At 34.5% G+C, this 23,968-nt stretch overlaps 2 protein-coding genes across 6 annotated transcripts; both read left to right on the forward strand.

Annotated features, from left to right (window-relative positions):
• Positions 1-57: 57 nt before the first annotated feature.
• Positions 58-2,868, forward strand: LOC145935881 (uncharacterized). The gene is made up of 3 exons (XM_083037633.1): positions 58-91; positions 342-1,409; positions 1,496-2,868. Exons 1-3 carry the CDS (start codon positions 73-75, stop codon positions 1,627-1,629), a joined length of 1,221 nt encoding a protein of 406 aa, XP_082893759.1. The 5' UTR covers positions 58-72; the 3' UTR covers positions 1,630-2,868.
• A 227-nt stretch (positions 2,869-3,095) lies between these two features.
• Actn (alpha actinin) lies at positions 3,096-23,491 on the forward strand. 5 transcript variants are annotated; one of them, XM_083037628.1, is made up of 15 exons: positions 3,586-3,830; positions 4,501-4,631; positions 16,874-17,108; positions 17,482-17,817; positions 18,055-18,144; positions 18,638-18,723; positions 19,006-19,351; positions 19,444-19,720; positions 19,818-19,989; positions 20,082-20,318; positions 20,398-20,482; positions 20,679-20,782; positions 20,866-21,105; positions 21,311-21,607; positions 21,689-23,491. In XM_083037628.1, the coding sequence occupies exons 2-15, from the start codon at positions 4,530-4,532 to the stop codon at positions 21,845-21,847; spliced, it is 2,766 nt and encodes a 921-aa protein (XP_082893754.1). In that variant the 5' UTR covers positions 3,586-3,830; positions 4,501-4,529; the 3' UTR covers positions 21,848-23,491. The 5 variants fall into 5 exon arrangements, with proteins under 5 accessions (XP_082893751.1, XP_082893750.1, XP_082893754.1 ...); XM_083037625.1 differs by lacking the exons at positions 3,586-3,830; positions 18,638-18,723 and adding an exon at positions 3,096-3,345 and having other exon boundaries at positions 18,055-18,140; XM_083037624.1 differs by lacking the exons at positions 3,586-3,830; positions 18,638-18,723 and adding an exon at positions 3,096-3,302 and having other exon boundaries at positions 18,055-18,140.
• Positions 23,492-23,968: the final 477 nt, after the last annotated feature.

Raw genomic sequence — 23,968 nt, forward strand, 5'->3', positions numbered from 1 at the left:
AAAATACGGTTCCCCGATTAATTGTTCGCGAAAGGCAGAGGATAAAAATTTTCGTACACTTCAATTGTCAAAATGGCTGCATCCTTGTCAGGTGAGAATTGTAAACATGTTTTATAACAATTGTATTTAAATGTATTTTCAAAATTATTCCTTTACACTGTTTTAAAAGACGAATAAATATCATAAATAACTTAGTTACGCTTGTATTATTTATTTTAAATAATCTGATGATTTATAGAAATTACTTTTAACTTATGTTCTCATAATTTTACAACGATGCTTGTGTATAAATTTTATAGCTATTTTATAGTTTTATATATCGTAATTCTATTCTGTTACAGCTTATTGGGTGAAGTTTTTCAAAGGGGCTGGATTTTCACAGGATGTGGCCACTAAACATGCAGTTGTATTCTCCAACAATCGTATTAAACCTGACATGTTACCAGATTTAGATAAACCTAGTCTGAAAGAGATGGGAATCATATTAATGGGTGATATGATTGCTATTTTGAGATATGCCAAGAAAGTTGTGGAAGAAACAACATGTGAGAGATTTTTAGTCGATTCGGAAGATGTAGTTTCAGCTTCTAAAGTTAACCCGAAACCTGTTGTAAAGAAAGTAGTAAAAGATATTGGAAGTAAGACGATGGTTTCATTAGCTTCAAAAGCAGATCCTACAAAAAAGATAATTAAACCTTTATCTATGGCAGCAAAAAAAATTGTGACTGTAAAGAAACCAATTTCTGTATCGAATACTATTAATCAAAAACAAACCACTCCTATCAAAACCCCTATCAAAAGAAAATTAGTGTCAGATGAAATATATGAAGATGACAATGATGATTGGGATATCGTAGAAAAGAAGGCCAAGGCGACAAACGGCAAGGATAACAGTATCGAATATACCGTCACTGTTCCAAAATCATCAAGTGTAAGAACTTCAGTACTTAAAAAGCCTGTCGAACAAAAGCGAACAGTATTTGACAGACTAGGTGACAGTTCTGTTACTAGCACAACCAATTTAGCTGATACAGCACCTACTTTCAACATTACTGGCGTCAGTAAAGACGTATTCAAAAGATCGACTAGTGTATTCAAGCGTCTTGGCGACATAGACGATAAAAGAGATCATGTAACTACCGCAGGAATACTTAAAAATGGATCGGGAATCACTAGTTCACCAGGTATATTGAAGAATCGGATCTCACCTACTGTACGTACATCGATTGTAATGACTAAAAGAGTTATACCCAAAATTACTGGTACTATGCACGCTGATCATGAAGCCAACAAGAAGATTACTTTGAACAACAAGAGTCGTATACTTAAGTTGAAAAAAGAAGTAATATCTAACGTTACACCAAGCAGCGAAAGAATCATCAAACCTACAGTTGTATCTGGCAAATTAGGTATATACATATATGTTGTAGAAATTTAATTATAATGATAAAAAGTATATGAACAGCTATTCTTATTGATAATTTTATTGTTACAGCTTCGGAGCGACTTATCTCTATACCAGCAAAGGCACGCCTTGGCACGACCACTGCCAAACAAGTGACTTTTAGTAAGGAGACGACAGTGACACATGTCAAGAAAGCGGATGTATTCAGTCGTCTAGGCCTTTAAGCTGGGTATTCTCTCTTTATTCTCTCTTATCAATCGCGAGTGAATAGCGATTTACGATCGAACTGTTGTTTGTATAAAATAATTCCCCGCTCTCTCAGCTGCATCGACATTGATTAATGCTAACCGAAGGTTTGATTTGATTTCTTTTTTCTGTTATGATATACAAGATATCGTTAGAGTCGCTTGCACAACTACTGCGAGAATGTTGTTGCAAATAGTGCATACGGTGTAAATATAATAAAAGAGACATTGACGTTTTATATATTTACAATTTAGCGACGCCCATGAATTGCTCGGACATAATGAGTCTAATATAATATATTTTGTTTTTGTTCTTTTTTGTTTTTTAAGAAAACATGAATTTTCGATAGAGATAATGAATTATTCTTGTTTTCTTTAGAAGTTTCTAAGAGATCATTATTCAAGAAATTTTGCATGAAAATGAAGAAAATGCAATTGTATCTCGTATAAGATATAATTGTATTTTAAATTTGAAATTGTAATTAATCTTGTCGATTTTAAGAAAAACAAATTTTTTTACGCAAAACTATCTTTTTATACCTCTTCACGAAATATTTACACGATACAAATGTATGAACGAGCAATTATACATTTTATGTATTTAGATAAATTTGTACTCTTATCTGTGCATTTCCCATACTCTTCAACGCCTCTTTCTTCTATGCATCATAAACATTTGTTTTCATAATACACATAAGTGTATATATATGTGAATATTGTAACAAAATATAATTAGGATAAAGCGTTCTTATACTTTATTTCCAAAATTTTTTGATAAGGAGCAATATAATATCATAAATCATTGAAAAATATTGCTTGTGACAGAATTGCAACAGAAACAGATTAATGATTCTATATTATATATGAGCTTATTGCTGTTCAATGCTATGATTTTTTAATAAATAAGATACAAATGTATCTCCCATTAATACGATATAGACATGTTGACTTTATCCGAATCGCCAATTGCTCAAAAGAGGAAAGAAACGTTTATATATCTTGAATATTCCAATAATTATTTTTGCCTAATAATTTCTACAAGACTGATTTACATTTCTAGTGTAAGCAGCATCTTAAAAAGCGAATAAAAAAAACCAATCAAATTTAACGATAAAATCTACAATTAAGCTTCTAACACACTGGAAGAATATTCAAGTTATCTATATATTTGAAGAGTAAACAGAAAGAATGAGAGAATACAAAAATAAATAAATAAATAAAAGAGACGAAGAAAATTTCTTCGTGCAAGGGAGTCTTTCCAAAAATTCGCTTTTTTTTTTCATTCGCGCGAAATCGTTTCTCGACGTTGCGTTTCCCCTCTAGATCATATATACCATCGGTTAGCGGTTCGTGAATTACGTTTCCTCTCTAGATATAGAATTGATCTATGGTTCATGCGCTGCTCGCGAGTCTCGTTCCGCGGAATGGCGTCGCCCCGATCGATTCGGGAATTTCGCGCGTCGCGCCTATTTTAGTCGCGTGTGTGGGTGAATGAGGTGTCGCGGTGCGTACAAGATACGTCTTCGACGCTATTTTCATCGTACCCTGCGTCCCTCAAGCGAGTTACGGAGTCCGGCGTACGTGCTTGCGTGCGTACGTGAGTGCGTACGCGAGCGAGCGAGCGAGCGAGCGAACGAGGAAGAAGGACGGAGGTTAGTTTCGGCCGATGAGCCCGGCTGCTGCTGCTGTTATTGCGTATGTAGCGATCCGTAACTCTCTTATCTTCTCGCGCGCGACAGCTGCGTAATACATATATTAACGTGGCGGTTTGAATTATATTTTATAAACGACGATACGATAAGACTTTACGTTCTCGATGCGACACAGCCGCGAACTGTCAAATTTTGACAGTTGGTGTTGACATTTATTATTTTCCGAAAAAAAAGGTCTATACATGTTCTCGCTTTGTCGAACATTCACTCGACAAAGAGAGACAGAGAGAGAGCGATAGGGAGAATTTAGAAGGGAATCGGTGGAAGGGGGTCTCGCTCCCCCTTCTCCGATGGGAAATGGAGAGGAGAGCGAATGAGACCCTCGTCCGCTACGAGTGGAGTTGCGATCGCGGTGAAGGGGGAAGGTTGTGCGCCGGCGAGCAAATCGTGTATGTCAGACTTTTGTGGCAGAGGGGTCAGCGCGAGGGAAAGAACGACACGAAACCGAACGTTTTCTGGGCTTAGCGGGTACGTTTTCACGTTGGGTCTCTCGCTGCACTTCTCCCTTTCTCTCTCTCTCTCTCTCTCTCTCTCTCTCTCTCTCTCTCTCTCTCCCTCTAGTGATCTCTCCGTTTACTCTTCCATTCTATCTCTCTCTCTCTTAATCCCCTTAATCTGTCTCCGTCCCTTAGTCATCTAATCGGTCCCCTTTGATTTCGTTTTTCCCGTCGTGCCTCTCTCTCTCTCTCTCTCTCTCTCTCTCTCTCTCTCTCTCTCTCTCTCTCTCTCTCTCTCTCTCTCTCTCTCTCTCTCTCTCTCTCTCTCTCTCTCTCTCTCTCTCTCTCTCTCTCTCTCTCTCTCTCTCTCTCTCTCTCTCTCTCTCTCTCTCTCTCTCTCTCTCTCTCTCTCTCTCTCTCTCTCTCTCTCTTTATTTAATCTCCACCCCCCTCCCTTCTCCCAAGTACACGCGTCGCTGTCACCGAAACGAACGTACATATGTACATATCGATCTTTGATCGAGCGTTTCTCTCGACTGCTCCGAAAAGCATTCTCGCGGCTCCTTTCCTCTCTCTCTCTCTCTTTCTCTCTTTCTCTTTCTCTCTTTCTCTCTGTTTCACTGTAATCTTTCCCGTTGTAACGGGGCGAACGTTGTAACGAGTGTGACAGCACGTTTTTTTTTTGGCGTTTGCGTTTAAAGGAACGCGAGACACGCATACGAGCGAGAGGATGAACGACATGGAAGCCTACGGGGACGGATATATGGCACCGGAGGAGGAATGGGAGAGGGAGGGTCTCTTAGACCCCGCCTGGGAGAAACAGCAGAAAAAGGTGAGCGAGTGTTATCATAGTCGAGATTTTTTTTCTCCTTTCTTCCTCTTCTTCTTCGTCGTCTTTCGATCTTCTTTTTGCGCTACCTTGAGACTCGCGAACACGCGAGCATTTTTGGGGCCCAAAAAATGGGCCTGGCCAGGTGCCAGGTTTCTGAACTGGAACGAAATTGTCTCGGTGAATTTCTTTTACTTTGAATTTTATAATATTTCGCCAAAGATTCTTATCCGAACAACTGTCATCAGGAGGGTTTGCATCGAGAAATTACATTGATTATGCAGCTTCGCTTTTTTTTTAATTTCTAAAGAAGATTAAATGATATTCTCGATCTTTGAATTATTTTATTTATTCGCATCTTTACTTATTGCGCTTAAAGAGCAAACTGTAATCATAGACATATAGAGATTGAGTCTCCATTGGTTTTGTACACCTGTCTCTCTGGAGACAGCAACTATTGTGTTATTTTCTTTCTTTATGACGTGAATTAAATCTGTAGTTATGTCTATATGTAAATCTATTATAAAAGAAGGAGATACGATAATATTTGTTAAAAGTTTCTTTTTCTTTCTTTCTTTCTTTTTTATATAATTTATAATTTAACATAAATGCATTACAAAAAAAAATAAGGTGTGCTGGAATTATTTTTTGATATATTTGTGATACTGAATACTATTAAAGAAAAAAGCAAAAAAGTAAGAGTGTAAAATATGCAACTAGAAAAATGAATAACTAATAAAAACAAGAAGCAATATAGGTATATATTACATATGATACTATGTTCGTTTAGTAAAAAAAAAAAAAAAATATTAGCGGTTGAGAAGTTGAGAATCTAACAACGTGACTAAAGATTAAGGTTTATATCAATTTCCTTAGATTGTGGTAATCTTATCAGATATTGACACATTGTAGTAACGCAAATGCACGCGCTCTTGTGTAATCATTGTAGTAGTAACGTTGACATGAAAAATTATATTGCTCCTTATAAGCTTTTAACTTTTCTTCATGGACATCTATAAGTCATTTGAGTAATATTTTTCACGAATTTCTCTTTGGCTAAACAAAATTATCACTATTCAACTATATATAGAATACTCTTAATTAATTGATTAATTGTCAATGACAGATCTCGGATGATGAATTGTATTTTAAAAAATACAAATTGAAACAGAATGTAATCTATACTTATAATAATTTAATTAGATATATAAATGCGTGTAGCATTATATACTGAACATCTCATCAAAAATGTAAGATATTTCGAATGTTACACGAAAAAAAAATTAGCTATCATAATTAAATTTTAGCTGTCCCTATATTACACATGAAATTTAGTTATTGTGCCTAAATTTGAGCTATAATAGCTAATATTTTTTAGCTATAGAATTCTCTGTTAAACTATAGCTAAAAAATATTAGTTATCATAGCTATTTAGGCATGATAACTAAATTTCAGGTTGCAATATAGGGACAGCTAAAGTAGCTAATTTTGTTTATAAATATCCTGAGGAATTGACGACTGTTCTACATTTGAATAAATTTGAAAACAGCTGACGATATTAAAAGCCCTTTAAATATACTTGACGCTACGTTGAAACATAGTATCATCATCAGAAATATTTAATAAGAATTATCGAATACACTTAGAAGGATAGAAGAGACAGAATAGAGATGACAATCTTTCTATTCTTAAAAGCGTTGCGACAAGTATGAATCTTTTTTTTCGCAGAATCTTTTTTAACAGTTTTTATACTTGCGATTCATTCGACGTAGCATCATTAGATACTGACAAATCGGAGCATTCTCGCGAGTATGCGTTCGCAAATGTTTTCTTCATCTTTGGCATGGACTCAAGGCTCTCCCGTCTCTCTCTCTCTCTCTTTCTTTCTAGTAATAATATCGGCCGCAGCCCTTCGGATTGTATTTTCAGACTTTATGACAAAAATAATCGAGCAATGAGTCACGCCCGCGAGAATCGTGATTTTCACGATTTTCGTAGCCGTTTCTCTTCGTCGGGTGATTTTTTCCTTCTCTTTCTCTCTCTCTCTCTCGTTATCTTTTCTTTTTCTACTCCGCGTTGGCGTCGAGTCAGGTATTAGATAAGCGACGCTGATAATGGAATTACGCGCGCATGCCAATATAAAAGCTTTACGCGTTCCTGAGATATGAAACGCGCCGCGAGCGGCTTATTTTTCGTAACGCCTCTAATTTTAGAGATCCGCGGTGCCCCATTCCGGAAACGCGGTCCGAAAACCCCGCCGCGGTTACCGAGAGATTTCGCGTCGCGACATCGGCGAAAATCCATTCGTCGAACCATTCGTTTTGCCTTGTTTCTTCACGTTTCACAGAACAAAGCTCTTACGCGAAGGTTTCCGGTTTCAAATATGACACTACGACGACAATAGGTTCTGTGAATTCGAAGCGGAAGGAAGTGATATATCGAGAAGAAACGCACACGCAAGAGTCATTCTTCAATTTTATCTTTTCTCGTTTCTTTCTTATCCCTCCGTTTCGGAAATCACTTATTAGAAAATTTATTTATCGTTATATCATATAGGAGATAATTTTTAAAATAAATTTCGGAAAAATAGGTAGAAGATCAAAATTCAAGTGATTCGAAATCTGCAGATTTCTTCAATTTTATTCACAATTTTTTTGAAATTTCTTTTATTTCTAAAAACATAAAATATTAATCAGTCACACAATACACAGAGAGAATTTATTCTTAGAATTTACCCTGAAAATCATGGTGATCGTGGGACAGTATAATATGGAAAGAATTTTAAAAATATATTTGATTAATTTTACCCTATTTACTATTTTAGTAAAATTCATCAAACATATTTTATATTTTATTGTGATAGATATTATTATTTTTTATTGTGATAAATATTAATCAGAGAAATTCTCATAAAATTCTTTCCATATTGTCCCACAATTACTATGATTTTCAGGGTAAATTCTAAGAGAAAATTCTCTCTGCGTATAAATAAAATGCAAGTCACATTAATAATTTTTATCTTGAAGTAACATTGTTTCTAATAAGACAACATTTTATATCAATTAATTATTTAATCACGTTCAATATATTATAAAATAAAATTGATCAAAGAGTATCTGCCATTAAAAATGAATATGATTAAAATAATCATACTTTATATGTCAGATAGGTAATAAAATTCCTTATTTACAGGATTCTATTCTTTATTGCGATTTTATTTCAATCTTTAAGCTGAAAAGATACGTAATTAAAAAACTATTACGTTCGATATGGTTTGTTATGACATTTTCATTAGATTCGAATGTACTAGAAATATTTACTGCTGTGAGGAAGCGTGGGAAACTCTACGTCTTCCTTCTTTTCTCGTTTGTACATAATGTTTATATCTGTATCTGTTAGATATATAATCTCTGTACGTGAAAATCGAGATATCCCGAGTTTCATTCGAATTTCGTGCGTTCAGTTCTTGGATCGAAATTGATGGAGTATGGAGTTCGGGAAAGAAAAGGGGGGCCAGGGGACCCCAATTAGCAGTACCGTTTAAACGCATTAAGGAGGCGGACGACACGCGTCGGCCGATTAACTGTACAGGAGAATTTCTCGTAAAAATCTCTCTTTCTCCGTGCGTCGCGTCAGCTTTGCGTGGACAAAACATTCCGATAGGAATCTTTTTTTTTCTCTCCGACGACGTTTAAATGGGTCGCGGCTCTCTGCTCGCCGCGGAAACAGCTGCGCGATCTTTCAGGACACAGGAGCTCCCTTGTTTCCTTCGTATCTGTGTCCGATCTTGGAGTAAGAGTTGGAGAACGTTTTGTTACACATCAATTTTTTTTTAATTTTTAAATTTTTATATTTGATCCTTTGTTCATATTATTTTCTTTTAAATAAAACAATTAACATTATCGTTTAAAATTAAGCGAAAGAGAATGTCGTTCTTGGATTCGAAGGCCTTGGATAATTGTTTTTTCTTTGCGATATTTCTTTCGACATTTTTTGTTATCTTAATTTTAAAATTTAAATGTCATTATGATGTTTTATATACGATTTCGCGATTGCTGTTTAAAATTTATAATTACTCTGCGTGAGTTATATTTAACACACGAAATATCGCAAAACGCGTAAAATATCGTTCTGACTTGCTCTTTAATAATAATCGCTCTGTGCAATCGTTTGATCAATGTATTTGATAACTGTAGGTGTTTACTACACACTCATATGATTACTTTATAGTATAAATATTTTTTATTATCGTTTCATTGAATCAGCTCACATAGATAAAGTATATAACATTATGTATTCGTTTGATTAATCAAATGTATTGCTATTTCTTATATAAATATCTTCTCCCTTCCCTTCGGTTGTTTAGCATTAGGTGTGTCTTGGATCTGATTGTTATCGCAAAGTTTACCTCGTGCACATTTAACAACTAACTTAGCCAAAGAGTTTATCGAGAGTATAAATCTTTTCGCGAGCAATTGTCGCAGCTCATGAAGGCTATTTTTCTAGACGACATTCACACTTGAGAACGCCACAACGTCGAAACGTTTAAAGCTCCTCGTTAAAGTCTTTCCTTAGACTTACCATGACATCTTGGCGCCGTTAGAGAATAGGTTACCGATTAAAAATAGAGTGTCGCGTAGCTGAAATTTATGAATCTTTGCGCAATTTATGAGCCGCTCTCTTGATTTTTATTGACATCAAATTCTAACGCCATATCTTTATTTGTGTGTATCCATATATCATCATTATAAACCTATTATAAACCTACTATGAAAGTCATCAAAATAGATTAATATTCTTTGATATGATGATAAATGAACTCTTAATTAAAAATTTCCTACGGGCTAGAAAGAGACAAACGCGGATGATGATGATGCGTCAGTTTCAAGATAAAATTAATTTTCATTAAAACTGATTAGTTGTGCACAAAGCATAAAATTTTCTCTAGTATGATATCAAATAATTAAATAAATTTCAATTCGAGATCTTATTTTAATAAATCCCTCTGTCTCTCCCAATTTAATCTCGCGTTGTAAATTGGGAAAATAAAGAATGAAGTTAATAGCGTTTTCCTCGCGGAATCCCATTCTTCGTTTATCGATTTACTTTCTTCGGCTATGCTTCTGAAAATAAGATTACCCGGAATAATTTCAACATCGCGATATTTCCTTTAACGAAATCGATGTTTAATTCGTGTCTTTAATCATCGCGTTGACTATCAATTTTCCACTCTCGCACTTTTCCGCAGTATTTCAATTACCGACTCCCTTCAATTACTCGCATAGACAGAGTTATCTCACGCGTACTGTGTAATTAGAAGTCGCCGATTAATTCGCACTGTATCTCGATCCTTACTCATCCGTCCTCGCTTCGAGATTAATTCCCATGTCCTCCTCACCTGCTGCGTAAAGCATAGCAATCATCGTCCGGTTTTACCAGGTAAAATCGAACGGTTAGGCCGGATAACGGACACTAACTAACGGCTTGCGTCAGCGAGTGCATCTTCGGCAATTATAGATGATCTCCGCAAGTATGTCATCTTCGTTAGGTCCATCTATTCGCGAGCGTGAGTGTCGAAAAAGTCACCGAAAAGTTTGACTTCTAATATCCGGGCATTAGACTTTAAATTTAATTGCAATTAATTTACATATAATTAACGCAAATTATACGCAAGAAATACATATAAATTTCTGTTTCATTTTCCACTATTCTTCTTGTTATTTTTTCTAATGACAGGGGCGGATACGTGTTTTTAATAGATTTACGAATCGTTAAATATATATATATATATATATATAGCGATATATGATAATAATAATATTTAAATTGAAGAATAGGAAATAGTTTCTAGGCAAAATAATTAAATTATTCGATAGTGAGATTTATTTCGCGATGACAGAGCACGAACGACAATTATTTCAGAAGCATCGACCTGGTCAATAGCATCGTGAACACTTTGCGCTCGACAGAGCGATACTCTCGCGCTTCTTGTTCGCGCGACGTCTGACGTTTATGTATAAATAGACCGTATAAATAGATAACGCGTGTGACCGTACGCCGTCGATCTCTCATTTAGTCGGGATCCACATCCTCCGATCAGACTTCGGAGATTTCGGATATCGACCACGCCTCGAATCCACGCACGAATTTTCTACCCGCGGGATAATAAATCACTAAACTTTGATCTTTTCACTTATTCTTGAATCCTTTGCACATTTTCTTACGTTGTTTTCACATAATTCTGATAATGCATTTTTTCGTGTAAAAGGCCTTTACGCGATTTTTTAAAAATACCTGAAACGATGATGATATAACTATATCATCATCGTTTCAGGTATTTTAAAAGAATCGCGTGAAAATTCATTACTAACTAGTAATGAATTTTCATAGAGTTTTTACTTTTCCAGAGATATGAAATGAGTTATGTTATAATTATATACTATATTAATTACATGCAATACAATATATTATTATAATTAATACTATATTATATATTACTATATTATATTATAGCTAACATATAATTTTAACTACATCTTTATTTCATATATTTTATAAAGCTGCAGTTATACGTGCGCTTGTATTTTTCGAATCTTCGCGGAATATTTCAAATTACTACGATTGCAATTATATACCGGCAACGTCTTAAAATCGAGAAAAGGAATATCAAATATTACACAGAGAGAATTTTCTCTTAGAATTTACCCTGAAAATCGTGATAATCGTGGGACAATATGGTATGGAAAGAATTTTATGATAATTTCTTTGATTAATATTTATCACAATAAAAATAATAACATCTATTACAATAAGATATAAAATATGTTTGATTAATTTTACTATGCAGTTTAGTAAAATTAATCAAACATGTTTTATATTTTATTGTGAAAAAGATATTATTTTTATTATGATAAATATTAATCAAAGAAATTCTCATAAAATTCTTTCCACACCATATTGTCCCACGATTACAATGATTTTCAGGGTAAATTCTAAGAGAAAATTCTCTCAGTGTAGTTTACTTGTCGAAATAGTTACTTTGCATTGTAAAGACTCGACTTTGTTTCATCATTCCGAGAAGAAACGGTTCTTGATATTGCTGATTTACGACTTTACGGTACGGGGGGCTACGTTGCTCTTCCTTTTCGCGTACTTGAATTTGACAGACATGTGTCGTGCCAATTTGGCAGATCGCGAGCCGTCATCTGGCGCCTTCGTAAGAGAAAGAGAAAAAGAGAGAAAGAGGATGACGGAAACCCAACGCGTAATTCGCGTTATAATCGCGGATAAATGAAAGCTGAGTCGGCGAGGTTGACAGCTCCGTTCCGCGTTCGATCGATTTCTTTCCGCAGGGGGATCGTTAACCTTTGGAGGGTTCCCGGCTACGTGCCAAATCTCAAATTGGAACGGGATGTCCCACGCATGCCATATTTTGACTAAGAGCATAGTTACGCGATGATATGAATTAGGGGGGAGAGGATAAAGTCGTGAAGTAATAAATAGAAATAACATGTGCCAACAATTAGAGATATAATGCGATAATATCAATATAAATGACATAATATTATTATAGAAGAGGGAAATAAATCTTACAGCATATACACACACACATATTTTATTCGATATTTCTCAATCACGATTAGAAGTAAAATTGTATATATATATACAAACTAGACGAATGTATATTTGTAATACTCCGATTATATGTGACAGTTCGATTTTTTTATGACAGTTCGACTTTTTTATCACAGTTTGATTTTTTTATGACATCAGCTTGATTTTTTATATTTATATATTCGCTATGTCTTAAATTTTTAAATATATTTTTTATACTTTATTGTAAGTCTCTTTCAATTTTTTGTATATACGCTTAGAAATTTCTGTGAGAAATTTCAAAAGTTCTATAGTTTCTCTATAAGTAGCATGTATGTACAATCGTGAATCGCGCTTATTATTGAATGGCCACGTGACAAATGTCATGAATGGAAGATTGAAAATATTCACAATTAAAGCTTGAATTTCAATTCATAATTGAATGAGAAAATTGAATGCGTAACATTACCAATTTTACATATTCGATTGAACAATTAAATAATAAATTTCGACAGAACGACATATGTTTTACACTTTGAAAAAAATTCCACGTAAATGAGTTTCATTAGAATCTATCACTATTTCTTATCATCATATATATTGCATATTGTTTCGCATTTAAATAGAAATTCTTGCATTTATTATTTAAAAAAAATATACGTATATCTATATATAGAACACATTATCAAGACTCTGATATGATTGTATGAGAATATCGAAGAAGACAAAGATGATAAAAATATAATCAAATCTTGTTGTGGAAGAAAATACATTTTTATACGAGAATAAAACAACGCGACTAATATCGCGGATTAATAGCGCGGAAAACGCGATTATTTTTCTTGGGCAAGCATAGTTCCTCGACTATACAGGCAGCTGCGTGCGCCAAACGCGGATTCATCACTCAAATATCCTGTTGCACACCCACGATTAACTATTTTCGGCTAGGTATTGGCCCCATTCGAAAGGTCGTAGTTAGTAATTACAGATCTCATTTCCGGTTCACGTAACTTATCCCGTGGTTCAACTTGTTGCATTTTACATTTTTACTTCTCGTCGAGATATACCGTATCGACTACTATCGATGATGCTTTAAGCAATGATTCCTCGAAAGTAGTGCTTTAGAAATTTAGATGAAAAATTATTAATTGAAAAGATATATTGGACATGTTTTGAAAAAAAATTCATACATAAAAAAAGTAAATTAAAAAAATAGTTTATAAAAATATTTTTATATTTTATAAAAAAAATTCTTATGTCTCTTAATATTAAATTATAATGTAATTAAATTTCAATATCTGTCCCATTAGTCGTAAATGACTTGAAATAATGTATTGCGAAAAGGAATAAATTTATTAATTCCAGAGAAAGAAAAATAGAAAAATCTTTTCTAAAATTTAAATACCTATAGATAATATTTATACAAATATAGTTTATAAAAAATTAATTTAAATATAAATTAACAACTCTAAAAGTTATTTTATCGTCAAAGAAACATGTTGACGTTTCTATACGAAAGCTTTAATATAGAGTAGAGTAATTTGTAATTAAATTCTTTCGTTGCCAAGTTTAAATGCAACGTAGTAGAGATGTGCATTCTCAAATTGCAAAAGATAGAAAACAAGTAATGATAGAAATCTAGGGCAAATATTCCGCAAATCTTGAGACGCATAAACGACAACATTTTCGCCTTGAACAACGTCGCGCCTTATTGAAGGTTCCGCTATATGCGTGCATACATTTCGATAAGACGCACGAAACAATGCGATAAGGATGATGGGAACTGCACAAGCGAATGAAAACTACTGCCAAACTTTCGGAATAGAAATAGATTAGCGCGCATAACTTTGTGTGCAGAATTTCGAAACTTGGATTACATGAATTATGCATATAGGATTTATATAGGCTGCTTTGTTTGTATAACTGTATTTATTTATAGTCGATAGACCGCTTAACCGCGTGAGTATGAATGACGAAATCGTGCTAAGTAAGCATTAGAAAATGAAAAAGTCATAACCGCACACGTTGATAAAAAATATGTAAAATATTTTTTTTATTCTCGAAATCCACAGAAAAAAATATTTAAAGTTATATAATATATACGAATTTATTTAATTATAAAATTATTATATTTATACGATTTAAAAAAAAAAAATTATTCTTTATATATATTATTAAAATATATAAAATATATGATAAAGACATATCAAATTTTTAACAACATATATCAAATTAACATATATCAATTAACAAATAAATAATTGAATAAGAAAGTATGCATTTAATTATATGTCTAATTACTTATATCTGTTACTTAATTTTAGGACCGATAATGCTTGAATTATTGTATACTAACATAATGTTATGCATCGTAAATAATGATAGTGTTTATACTATCTTTGATGTAGTTGGCATATGCGTTGTCATATCAATTTATAAAGGTACGACGATGACTCATGGATAAAAAAATTATAATGATATATTGATCTATCTATATAAAGCTTTTCTAAATATAATACAATAATTAGAGAAAATTATTTGATGATAGTAAAATAATAGATGAAGTAGAGAAAGAGAGACAGAGAAATAAAATAAATTCAAAAAGAATTATATATGCTATAAAAATTTTACATATATAACATATTAATATATATTTTTAAAGCAGCTCTCTATAAATTGATTAAAATGGATAATGTTTTTTCCAGATTATTTAATATGCGATTAACATTGTGACAAAATCAGTTCAATATATATCAGTATATCAAAAACAGATAAACGAGTAGATTAACTTGTTTTTCTTCGGCTGTTTTGCAGGATTAAATGTTTATAAAGAAAACAAGAATGCGCCGACTTTCAAATAAGAATAGCTGTCTATTTGCGGAGAGATCGTGCACTTTTTTTCTAGACAGTACGATCGATCGAACGTGAAAATCATTTACTCGGTCAGAAATCCGCGCATAAATTACATAGTATAATTTGGGAAACATGTTATATATTTATATCACATTCGTCATAAATTGTCTTCGAAAAAAGAAAGAAAAAAAAAAAAAACAGCTGAGCATGCTCGTCGCCGGAAAACGAATGCGAATCTTCGGTCGCATTACACATTAATACATATAGTCGCACAAACGGACGGAAATAAAAATAATGTATTATCAGCAAATACATCGGGGCTATCGCATTCTTTCATCCGTGACATGGAGAACGCCTTTTAACTATAAGCAGCGCATAGCTAGATTTCTATCGATGCAGCACATCATTTGTTGCACATGCCTAAGATTGTCAGACGACATATCAAATTACAGATTCCGCAAATGTATGATGATATATATATATATATATATATATATATATATATATTTTTAATTATACACGAGACACAAAATTGCAATTTTTTTCATTATTCTGCGCGTTTTATATCGTGTTAAAAAAAATTCTGAAAAATTCTTATTTACAATAACAAATTAGAAAATATATAATTATATATTTAATATTAATTAAAATATATATGCCCTCTGTTAATCGACACCAATGTTTGATTCGAACACACTTTTGCGTAAATATAGACATTTACTCGCGCGTTTTTCTCATCAAGTACATACATATGTAACTCGATTACGGATGAATGACGTAACACGAAATAAATGTTTAATTTTTAAATAACGAGTGAACACTTCCGAAATGTGTCTCTTCGAAATGATCTTTAATACTCGGCGCGGGAGGAGTCAATGTTTTACAAATAGATCTTAGAGCTCGTGCAGAGAGATGTTAGGGTGGCTCATGTCCAAAATTGGCCCGTCGTGCTTCACGCCGCCCGTATTGAATTTCACACAATATTTTTCCAACCCGAAAATTTTATCACCGGTCCCGAATTTTTTGTCAATCGCAATTAAACGCCACGTTTTATTCAACGACATTCAGATAAATATCTCGCGAACTGGCTCTCCACGATTTATCTCCTTCGAAACTTTTAGAAATGCGGAATCGACAGACTCTAATTCAGTTGCAATATAAATTGCAGTTTACGTCGCTAATCTTTCGCGAAAATTATCATTATTTTTCACAAAAAAATAGAGATATTTTGAAAGGTAATGTCTCATAAAAATTTATTTATTATGACAATCTATGAAATTATTTTAATTTAATGTATAAATTAATAATTATTTCTGGCTTGAAAGTTTATGCAAGATTTTTTCTGACGAGTGTTTGTTGAATATTCACTAAATATTTTAAAAGACAATAAAGTTATTATGCGTATGAAAAAAAAATTCACACGAGCATGTTTTCTTTTTATAATCGCGCGAAGATATCAAAAAATTATCCTAAAATCATTGCAGAGAACGATAGAAAACGTGGTTTAAGAACCAGGACAGAAGATATATATAGCGAGTGGGATCGAGGTCGGCTACTAAAATATACACTAAGCAGTATAGCGAAGAAACTCAATCCTCCATTTTAAATGATTATTTATTCGTGATTAGTGCAAAAACATTGTAAAATTTAAGTAAACTATTTTGAGCAAATTTTTCGTTTTTTTTTTATCATCGTAATTATTATCATTTCTATATATTATTTATTCGTTGTCTCTTGATTGACACGTCAATCATTATTGACAGGAAACAAAAAATTAATAAATTTTTGTTGTTTTACAGACATTCACAGCTTGGTGCAATTCGCATCTACGCAAAGCAGGCACTGCCATCGAATCGATCGAAGACGATTTCAGGAATGGGTTGAAACTGATGTTGCTGCTTGAGGTGATCTCAGGCGAGACCCTTCCGAGACCCGACAGAGGCAAAATGAGGTTCCACAAGATCGCCAACGTGAACAAGGCCCTCGATTATATCGCCAGCAAGGGCGTCAAGCTGGTTTCAATTGGCGCGGAAGGTATGTTACTTTATTTTTGAAGCTTGTTACATATTATTTCAAAGCATTAAATTATACTCTCTAACGATTATAATTATTTTGATGCGTATATTTAAAATAAAAAAGAATATTAATCCATACAAAGTATATTGTAATTCGTATTTTAATAATTTTTCTTTCTCTGTCACTAATACGTAATATAATTTACAATTATCAAATGAAGAGATTTTAACATATTCTATATAACTGCACATTTCACTTTTATATTTTTTAATAGAATGATGTAAAATGTAAGGAATAAGCACAATATAGAATTGATTTATACATGTCTTCACACACATGTCATATACAATATATTTTCCAAAAAATATTGACGATTTTCTTTTTTAAACAGAAATTGTTGACGGCAACCTGAAAATGACCCTGGGAATGATATGGACCATTATCTTGAGATTCGCGATCCAAGATATCTCCGTGGAAGAAATGACCGCGAAAGAGGGTCTGTTGCTTTGGTGCCAGCGCAAGACGGCTCCGTACAAGAACGTCAACGTTCAAAACTTCCACCTGTCCTTCAAGGACGGCCTCGCGTTCTGCGCCCTCATCCATCGTCATCGACCCGACTTGATCGATTACAACAAACTCAGCAAGGATAATCCGCTGGAGAACCTAAACACTGCCTTTGATGTCGCTGAAAAGTACCTCGACATTCCTCGCATGTTAGATCCCGATGGTAAGTATAAATCAAAAGGGTTAAATTATGTATTTAGATACTTGCGATATATATACATTTTTTGTTTTTGGATTATATGAAAGACACACGCGTCATTCGAATTAATTGACAGGATCGCCGAAGAGATTGTCGCGATTTAGGGACACAGAACGGAGCTACGATCGCGGGTTTCTTTGAGTATCAAACTGGACGTGTGTCAAACGCTTAATGTTTATATGTTCCCTTGATATCATATAGATTTGATCAACACTCCCAAGCCGGATGAGCGAGCTATTATGACGTACGTGTCCTGCTACTACCACGCGTTCCAAGGTGCCCAGCAGGTCAGCGTAAAGAAATGCGTGTTGCTCTTTACTCCCTGCCTCCCCTACCTCCGTTGTTGTTAAAAGCGACTCATTAATACGAACTGTAATTAAAGGAATTGTTTTGCTTATATTATATTATTAACCGCGCGTTTGAACTTGCTAAACGATTTACTTTTTACTACTGTTTTAATTTCATTATCTCACTTCTCAGGCCTGAAACCAATAGTTACGCACTCTGTCACGTAACATTTTTTAATCCAAAGATTATGATTATAAAATAATTTTGTATTATTTTTTTTCAGTATAATATATGTACAAAAATCGTTGCACACACATACATATATTTTTATCACGTGTATGAAATATATGGATATATTGAGAGTTATTGCGATAAAATATATACTAATTATGTTCCGTTTCTCACTGGATTCGTCTATTGTTGAAATTAATCAATTTTTAACCGGCAAAACCGCTAACAACGCATGGTTTGAGTTTCTTCGAATGTGTTTTTCTAGATATGCGAAATACAGCAATGCCTGATGAGAGGGCCGTGATGACCTATGTTTCGTCATACTACCACTGTTTTAGCGGTGCTCAAAAGGTGTGTTTTTGCATTTCCAATTAACCTGTAACAGACGCGTTGAGTGTGCATAAAAAAATATCATTAATCCACGAATGTTAAATCGTGCGCGAAAGTCAAACTTTTAATAATTTATCTCATAAATTTCTTGTATATACATTTCTAGATTGAATTAGATATTGATCACGAATGCATGCAATCTTGTTCTTGATGAAAATAAATTCTCTACACTTCAAACGCATACAGATATAAGTAAAAAAGTTTTATTTATAAAAGATTATATACGAATTTTCTTACTTATAGGCAGAGACGGCGGCTAATAGAATCTGCAAAGTATTGAAGGTGAATCAAGAGAACGAGCGTCTTATGGAAGAGTATGAGCGTTTGGCTTCCGATCTGCTAGAATGGATACGACGAACGATGCCATGGCTCGCGAATCGGCAGACCGACAATTCCCTCGCCGGCTGTCAGAAGAAATTGGAGGAGTACAGGACGTATCGACGCAAGCACAAGCCGCCGCGCGTCGAACAGAAAGCTAAACTGGAAACGAATTTCAATACTCTGCAAACGAAGCTGAGACTGAGTAATAGACCAGCGTACATGCCTACGGAAGGGAAAATGGTGTCCGATATAAATAAAGCGTGGAAAGGTGTGATTTTTTTTGTTTTCCAATATCCTTTCGTACACGTGTCTGTACACACTCTGAATGGAATAACAAACATATCGGAAATGATTCTTTAGGTCTAGAGTTAGCCGAGAAAACGTTCGAGGATTGGTTGCTGTCCGAGATGATGCGTCTGGAGCGACTGGAACATCTGGCGCAGAAATTCAAGCACAAGGCAGACGCTCACGAGGACTGGACCGCCGGTAAGGAGGAGATGCTCACGTCTCAACACTTCCGGCAGTGCAAGCTGAATGATCTCAAGGCTCTCAAGAAGAAGCATGAGGCCTTCGAGTCGGACCTCGCGGCGCATCAGGATCGTGTGGAACAGATCGCAGCTATCGCGCAAGAGCTGAAGTAATTTCAAAATTTTTTATTGATTTGTGTTTTTATTGATTTTTGACGATATCGTTTTTTGATCATTGTAACGTTTTTATGTTCTGCATTATTACAGCACCCTCGAGTATCACGACAGCGCGTCCGTGAACGCCAGGTGCCAACGTATTTGCGATCAATGGGATCGTTTGGGTACTCTTACTCAACGTAGGCGTCAAGCTCTCGACGAAGCGGAGAAAATCCTAGAGAAGATAGATGTCTTGCATTTGGAGTTTGCCAAACGCGCTGCTGTGAGTATAATTTGATTTGGCATTTGCAGATTATATTGTCCGTTCTTTATTATGTATGACGTAATGTCTGACATTTGATGACTGGTTTTCAGCCGTTTAATAATTGGTTGGATGGAACCAGAGAAGACCTAGTGGACATGTTTATCGTCCACACGATGGAAGAGATCCAAGGCTTAATGGACGCGCACGCCGCGTTCAAGGCTACCCTCGGCGAAGCGGACAAGGAGTACAACTCGATTGTGGGATTAGTGCGCGAAGTTGAATCCATAGTTAAGCAATATCAGATCCCTGGCGGTCTAGAGAATCCTTACACCGCTCTCACTGCATTGGTATATTGAAGGATAAATTATTGATACATATAATATAAAGATTGATCTAAAATTAATCGATATATTATCTGTTTTACAGGATCTTACCAAGAAATGGAGCGACGTTAGACAATTAGTTCCTCAACGCGATGGTACTCTAGCCGCTGAACTTCGCAAACAACAAAGTATCCTTTCTTTACGATATTAGTACTTAATAGTTTTAAATGTCTCTTCTTTGAAAATTGGTATTTATTAATATCGGCGTATTTTATGCTGAAATTGCTATTATAAGCTTCAATGACACATACTTCAACAGGATGACAAATGTACACTTTAAAAAATATTTCCTGTGAATTATTTTCCTGAAATGTGTGAAAATAGATAATGAATTACTTCGACGACAGTTTGCCGAGAAAGCTAATGTAGTCGGACCATGGATAGAACGTCAATTGGATGCCGTAACTGCGATCGGCCTCGGCCTTCAGGTGATAAATGTCATCTGCATTACGTAAAGATTTACATCGTTTATATTACATTCAGATTTTTTAATATCGTATCTGTATTTTAGGGAACCCTTGAGGATCAATTACATCGTCTGAAAGAATACGAACAGGCGGTGTATCAATACAAGGCCCATCTCGAGGAATTGGAGAAAATCCACCAAGCAGTTCAAGAGGGCATGATCTTCGAGAATCGTTACACTCAGTATACCATGGAGACCCTGCGTGTCGGTTGGGAACAGCTTCTAACTTCGATCAATCGTAACATTAACGAGGTCGAGAATCAAATTCTCACCAGAGATTCGAAGGTATTTCTAAATTAAATTTCTTTAAACATCACAAATACTGTATATATTTATTTATATATTTACATATATATATATATATATATATATATTATTTTATATATATTATTTATATATATTATTTTATAAATATTATTTATATATATTATTTATATATTACTAGAGGAATTTCGAGAATAAGGGCTAACGCCATTTCTTTTCATTTTAGGGCATTACTCAGGAACAACTGAATGAATTCCGCAGCAGTTTCAATCACTTCGACAAGAACAGGACAGGTAGATTGGCACCGGACGAGTTTAAATCCTGCCTCGTGTCTCTGGGATACTCCATCGGAAAGGACAGGCAGGGTGACATCGACTTCCAACGTATCCTGGCTATCGTCGATCCCAACAATTCGGGCTACGTTCACTTCGACGCCTTCCTCGATTTTATGACGCGCGAGTCTACCGACACCGACACGGCGGAACAAGTCATCGACAGCTTCCGCATTCTTGCTGGCGACAAGGTAAGAGAATTATTCTGTGCACCAACAATTGCAATGATGAAAGAGAGCGTGTCGATCAACGTAGATTCTCTTGTCCTTTAGCCTTACATTTTGCCAGACGAGCTGAGGAGGGAATTACCGCCGGATCAGGCGGAATACTGTATTCAACGAATGCCTCCGTATAAAGGACCGAGCGCCGTTCCCGGAGCACTCGATTACCGCTCCTTCTCGACGGCCTTATATGGCGAATCTGATCTGTAGATAAACGACAATGATATCAAAATTGATAAAAATGAAAAAAAAAGGATCGAGTGTACAATTCAGCTAACAGGCTGAACAATACCTAAAAATTTCTTCTATTGTTTTAGTATTCTAACGCATCAACGTATTTTCATGTGGCGTTTTACGAAAATGAAGCTCACTACAAGGAGCTCTCAGTACAATACATACGCGATATCAGTCATTACGCTAAATATTAATAACTGTGTATGTATACGCGCGCATATACATATTAGAGGCTGTTGAAATATCGGGGGCTAAGAAAGAATAAGCGATGTCATTTTAACGCAAAGGGATCTAAGTGTGTCGTACGGAGAAAAGTAAATATTAACTTTTCCAGCAAAATATCTTTCGCGCACAAATAAAAAAGTTACATATCAGATATACGTAAGAAAAAGAAGAGATTACGTACTTGCATAAGTCTATTGCGACAATAAATAATGAATGTGGTATATTTGGATACCTTTCGTTAAAAGGATAGAAACTCTCTAATACGTAAACTAATAACACGAAGTTCGAAAATGATATACTCTTCTAAACATTTTGCTACATATTTATTCTTCTATTCTTTTATGTAGCCTATACTGAAATAACACAACGTGAATTTTGTTCTTTTTTTTTTTTCTCTTTTGGGAAAGCAAGTGCCAATTGATAGGTAAGATTTTGTACGATTCCTCTCTTTGCGAACGTCCCGAAAAGGAATTGAATATCAAGCTGTTGAGCTTGAAGACACGGTGAAAGGGAAAATTCACATATTTATATATGTGCAGCGATGTGAGTGCATTGATACTAGAGGCTCTCCAAATTATTATTATTACTAGTAGTACTACTAGTACTATTTCCTCTATGTGTATCGGAATATATTTATTCGAAAGTTCTATATTCTACAATTTTTTGTATAATTATATAATGGAAGATATATATAAATATATATTTTTAGACTTGCGATTTTGCCATTGTAGTGTAACACGAATTCAATGTTTTTGAATTGGATTTTTCCGACGACAGGATCCATTATATATCTTTATTACAATCGTATCGTATTGTATCGTATTTATCGATAAAAAAGATGTGCTTCCTTTTTCAAAAATGATCAAACTATGTCGCGGATGCACAAATTACGAAGCGTTGATATTCGCGATTCACGCCATAGATCAATGTTCGCACAAATATACGAAAAGAACGACGAGATATTAAAACTCTTGGAAGAGTAATAATAACGAACTTTGCGAGTCTTAAACGATAATAAATCGACCTTCTCGCCAAGTATCCAGTAAAATGTACGCTCGAAATCGAATAATGTCCATATTTTTTTAATGAGCGCGGCACTACGAATCCTTGCAAGATCGAGCTGCGTCTCGCTTTATACACTTTGTGTAAATCGTATATACTAAAGATACGCGAGAAACGAATATGCTGAACGAAGCAAATTATTTATTTATTTGAATTTAATTATTATTTATTATATATCGCTCCGATATGTGTATTGATTATACGGTTAGTTAACGAAATACTTTTTTTTTTTCTCAAAGTATTTATTTTTATAAATAATAATTGCGCGAGGAGCGATAAGGGGCGTCAATTGTTGTAATATAGAATCCACCATGTAAATCTCTCTGAACCACAGCTGCCATTTCTCGTATCACATTTTAAATAGCCTTATATCTATATATCAAAAGCGACGTCAAAGTCATCTGATCATTATATGTTATCTGATCATATATATATATTATTATTGTTCGAACCATCGTGAAAGTCATTCTCTCGATAAAAATGCTCGCGTGTGAAATGCAATTATTTTTATCGGCGAAAGTATATCGTAAGCTTTTTCCGTTTCGCTTGTTACGCTTTATATAATACGCGCTTCTCGATGTCTCTATCTTTTTAAAAACTTTTTTTCCGTTTACATAAATTTTTATTCCTTTCTTTCTTTCTCTCTTTTTCTTTCTTTTGAGATATATTATATAGTAGGCACACAGAGACGAATAATAATATGCGAGAAACACGCCAAAGCAGAACGCCGAACTGCTGGAACAGTATATAATACATTAAATAATAAAAAACGAGGAACACGCACACGCACTTTCTCACATGTACATGAAC

Source organism: Prenolepis imparis, unplaced genomic scaffold (assembly GCF_030444845.1).
Source record: "Prenolepis imparis isolate NDT839.2.m4 unplaced genomic scaffold, iyPreImpa1.0 SCAF_5, whole genome shotgun sequence".
Classification (NCBI taxonomy): Eukaryota; Metazoa; Arthropoda; class Insecta; order Hymenoptera; family Formicidae; genus Prenolepis; species Prenolepis imparis.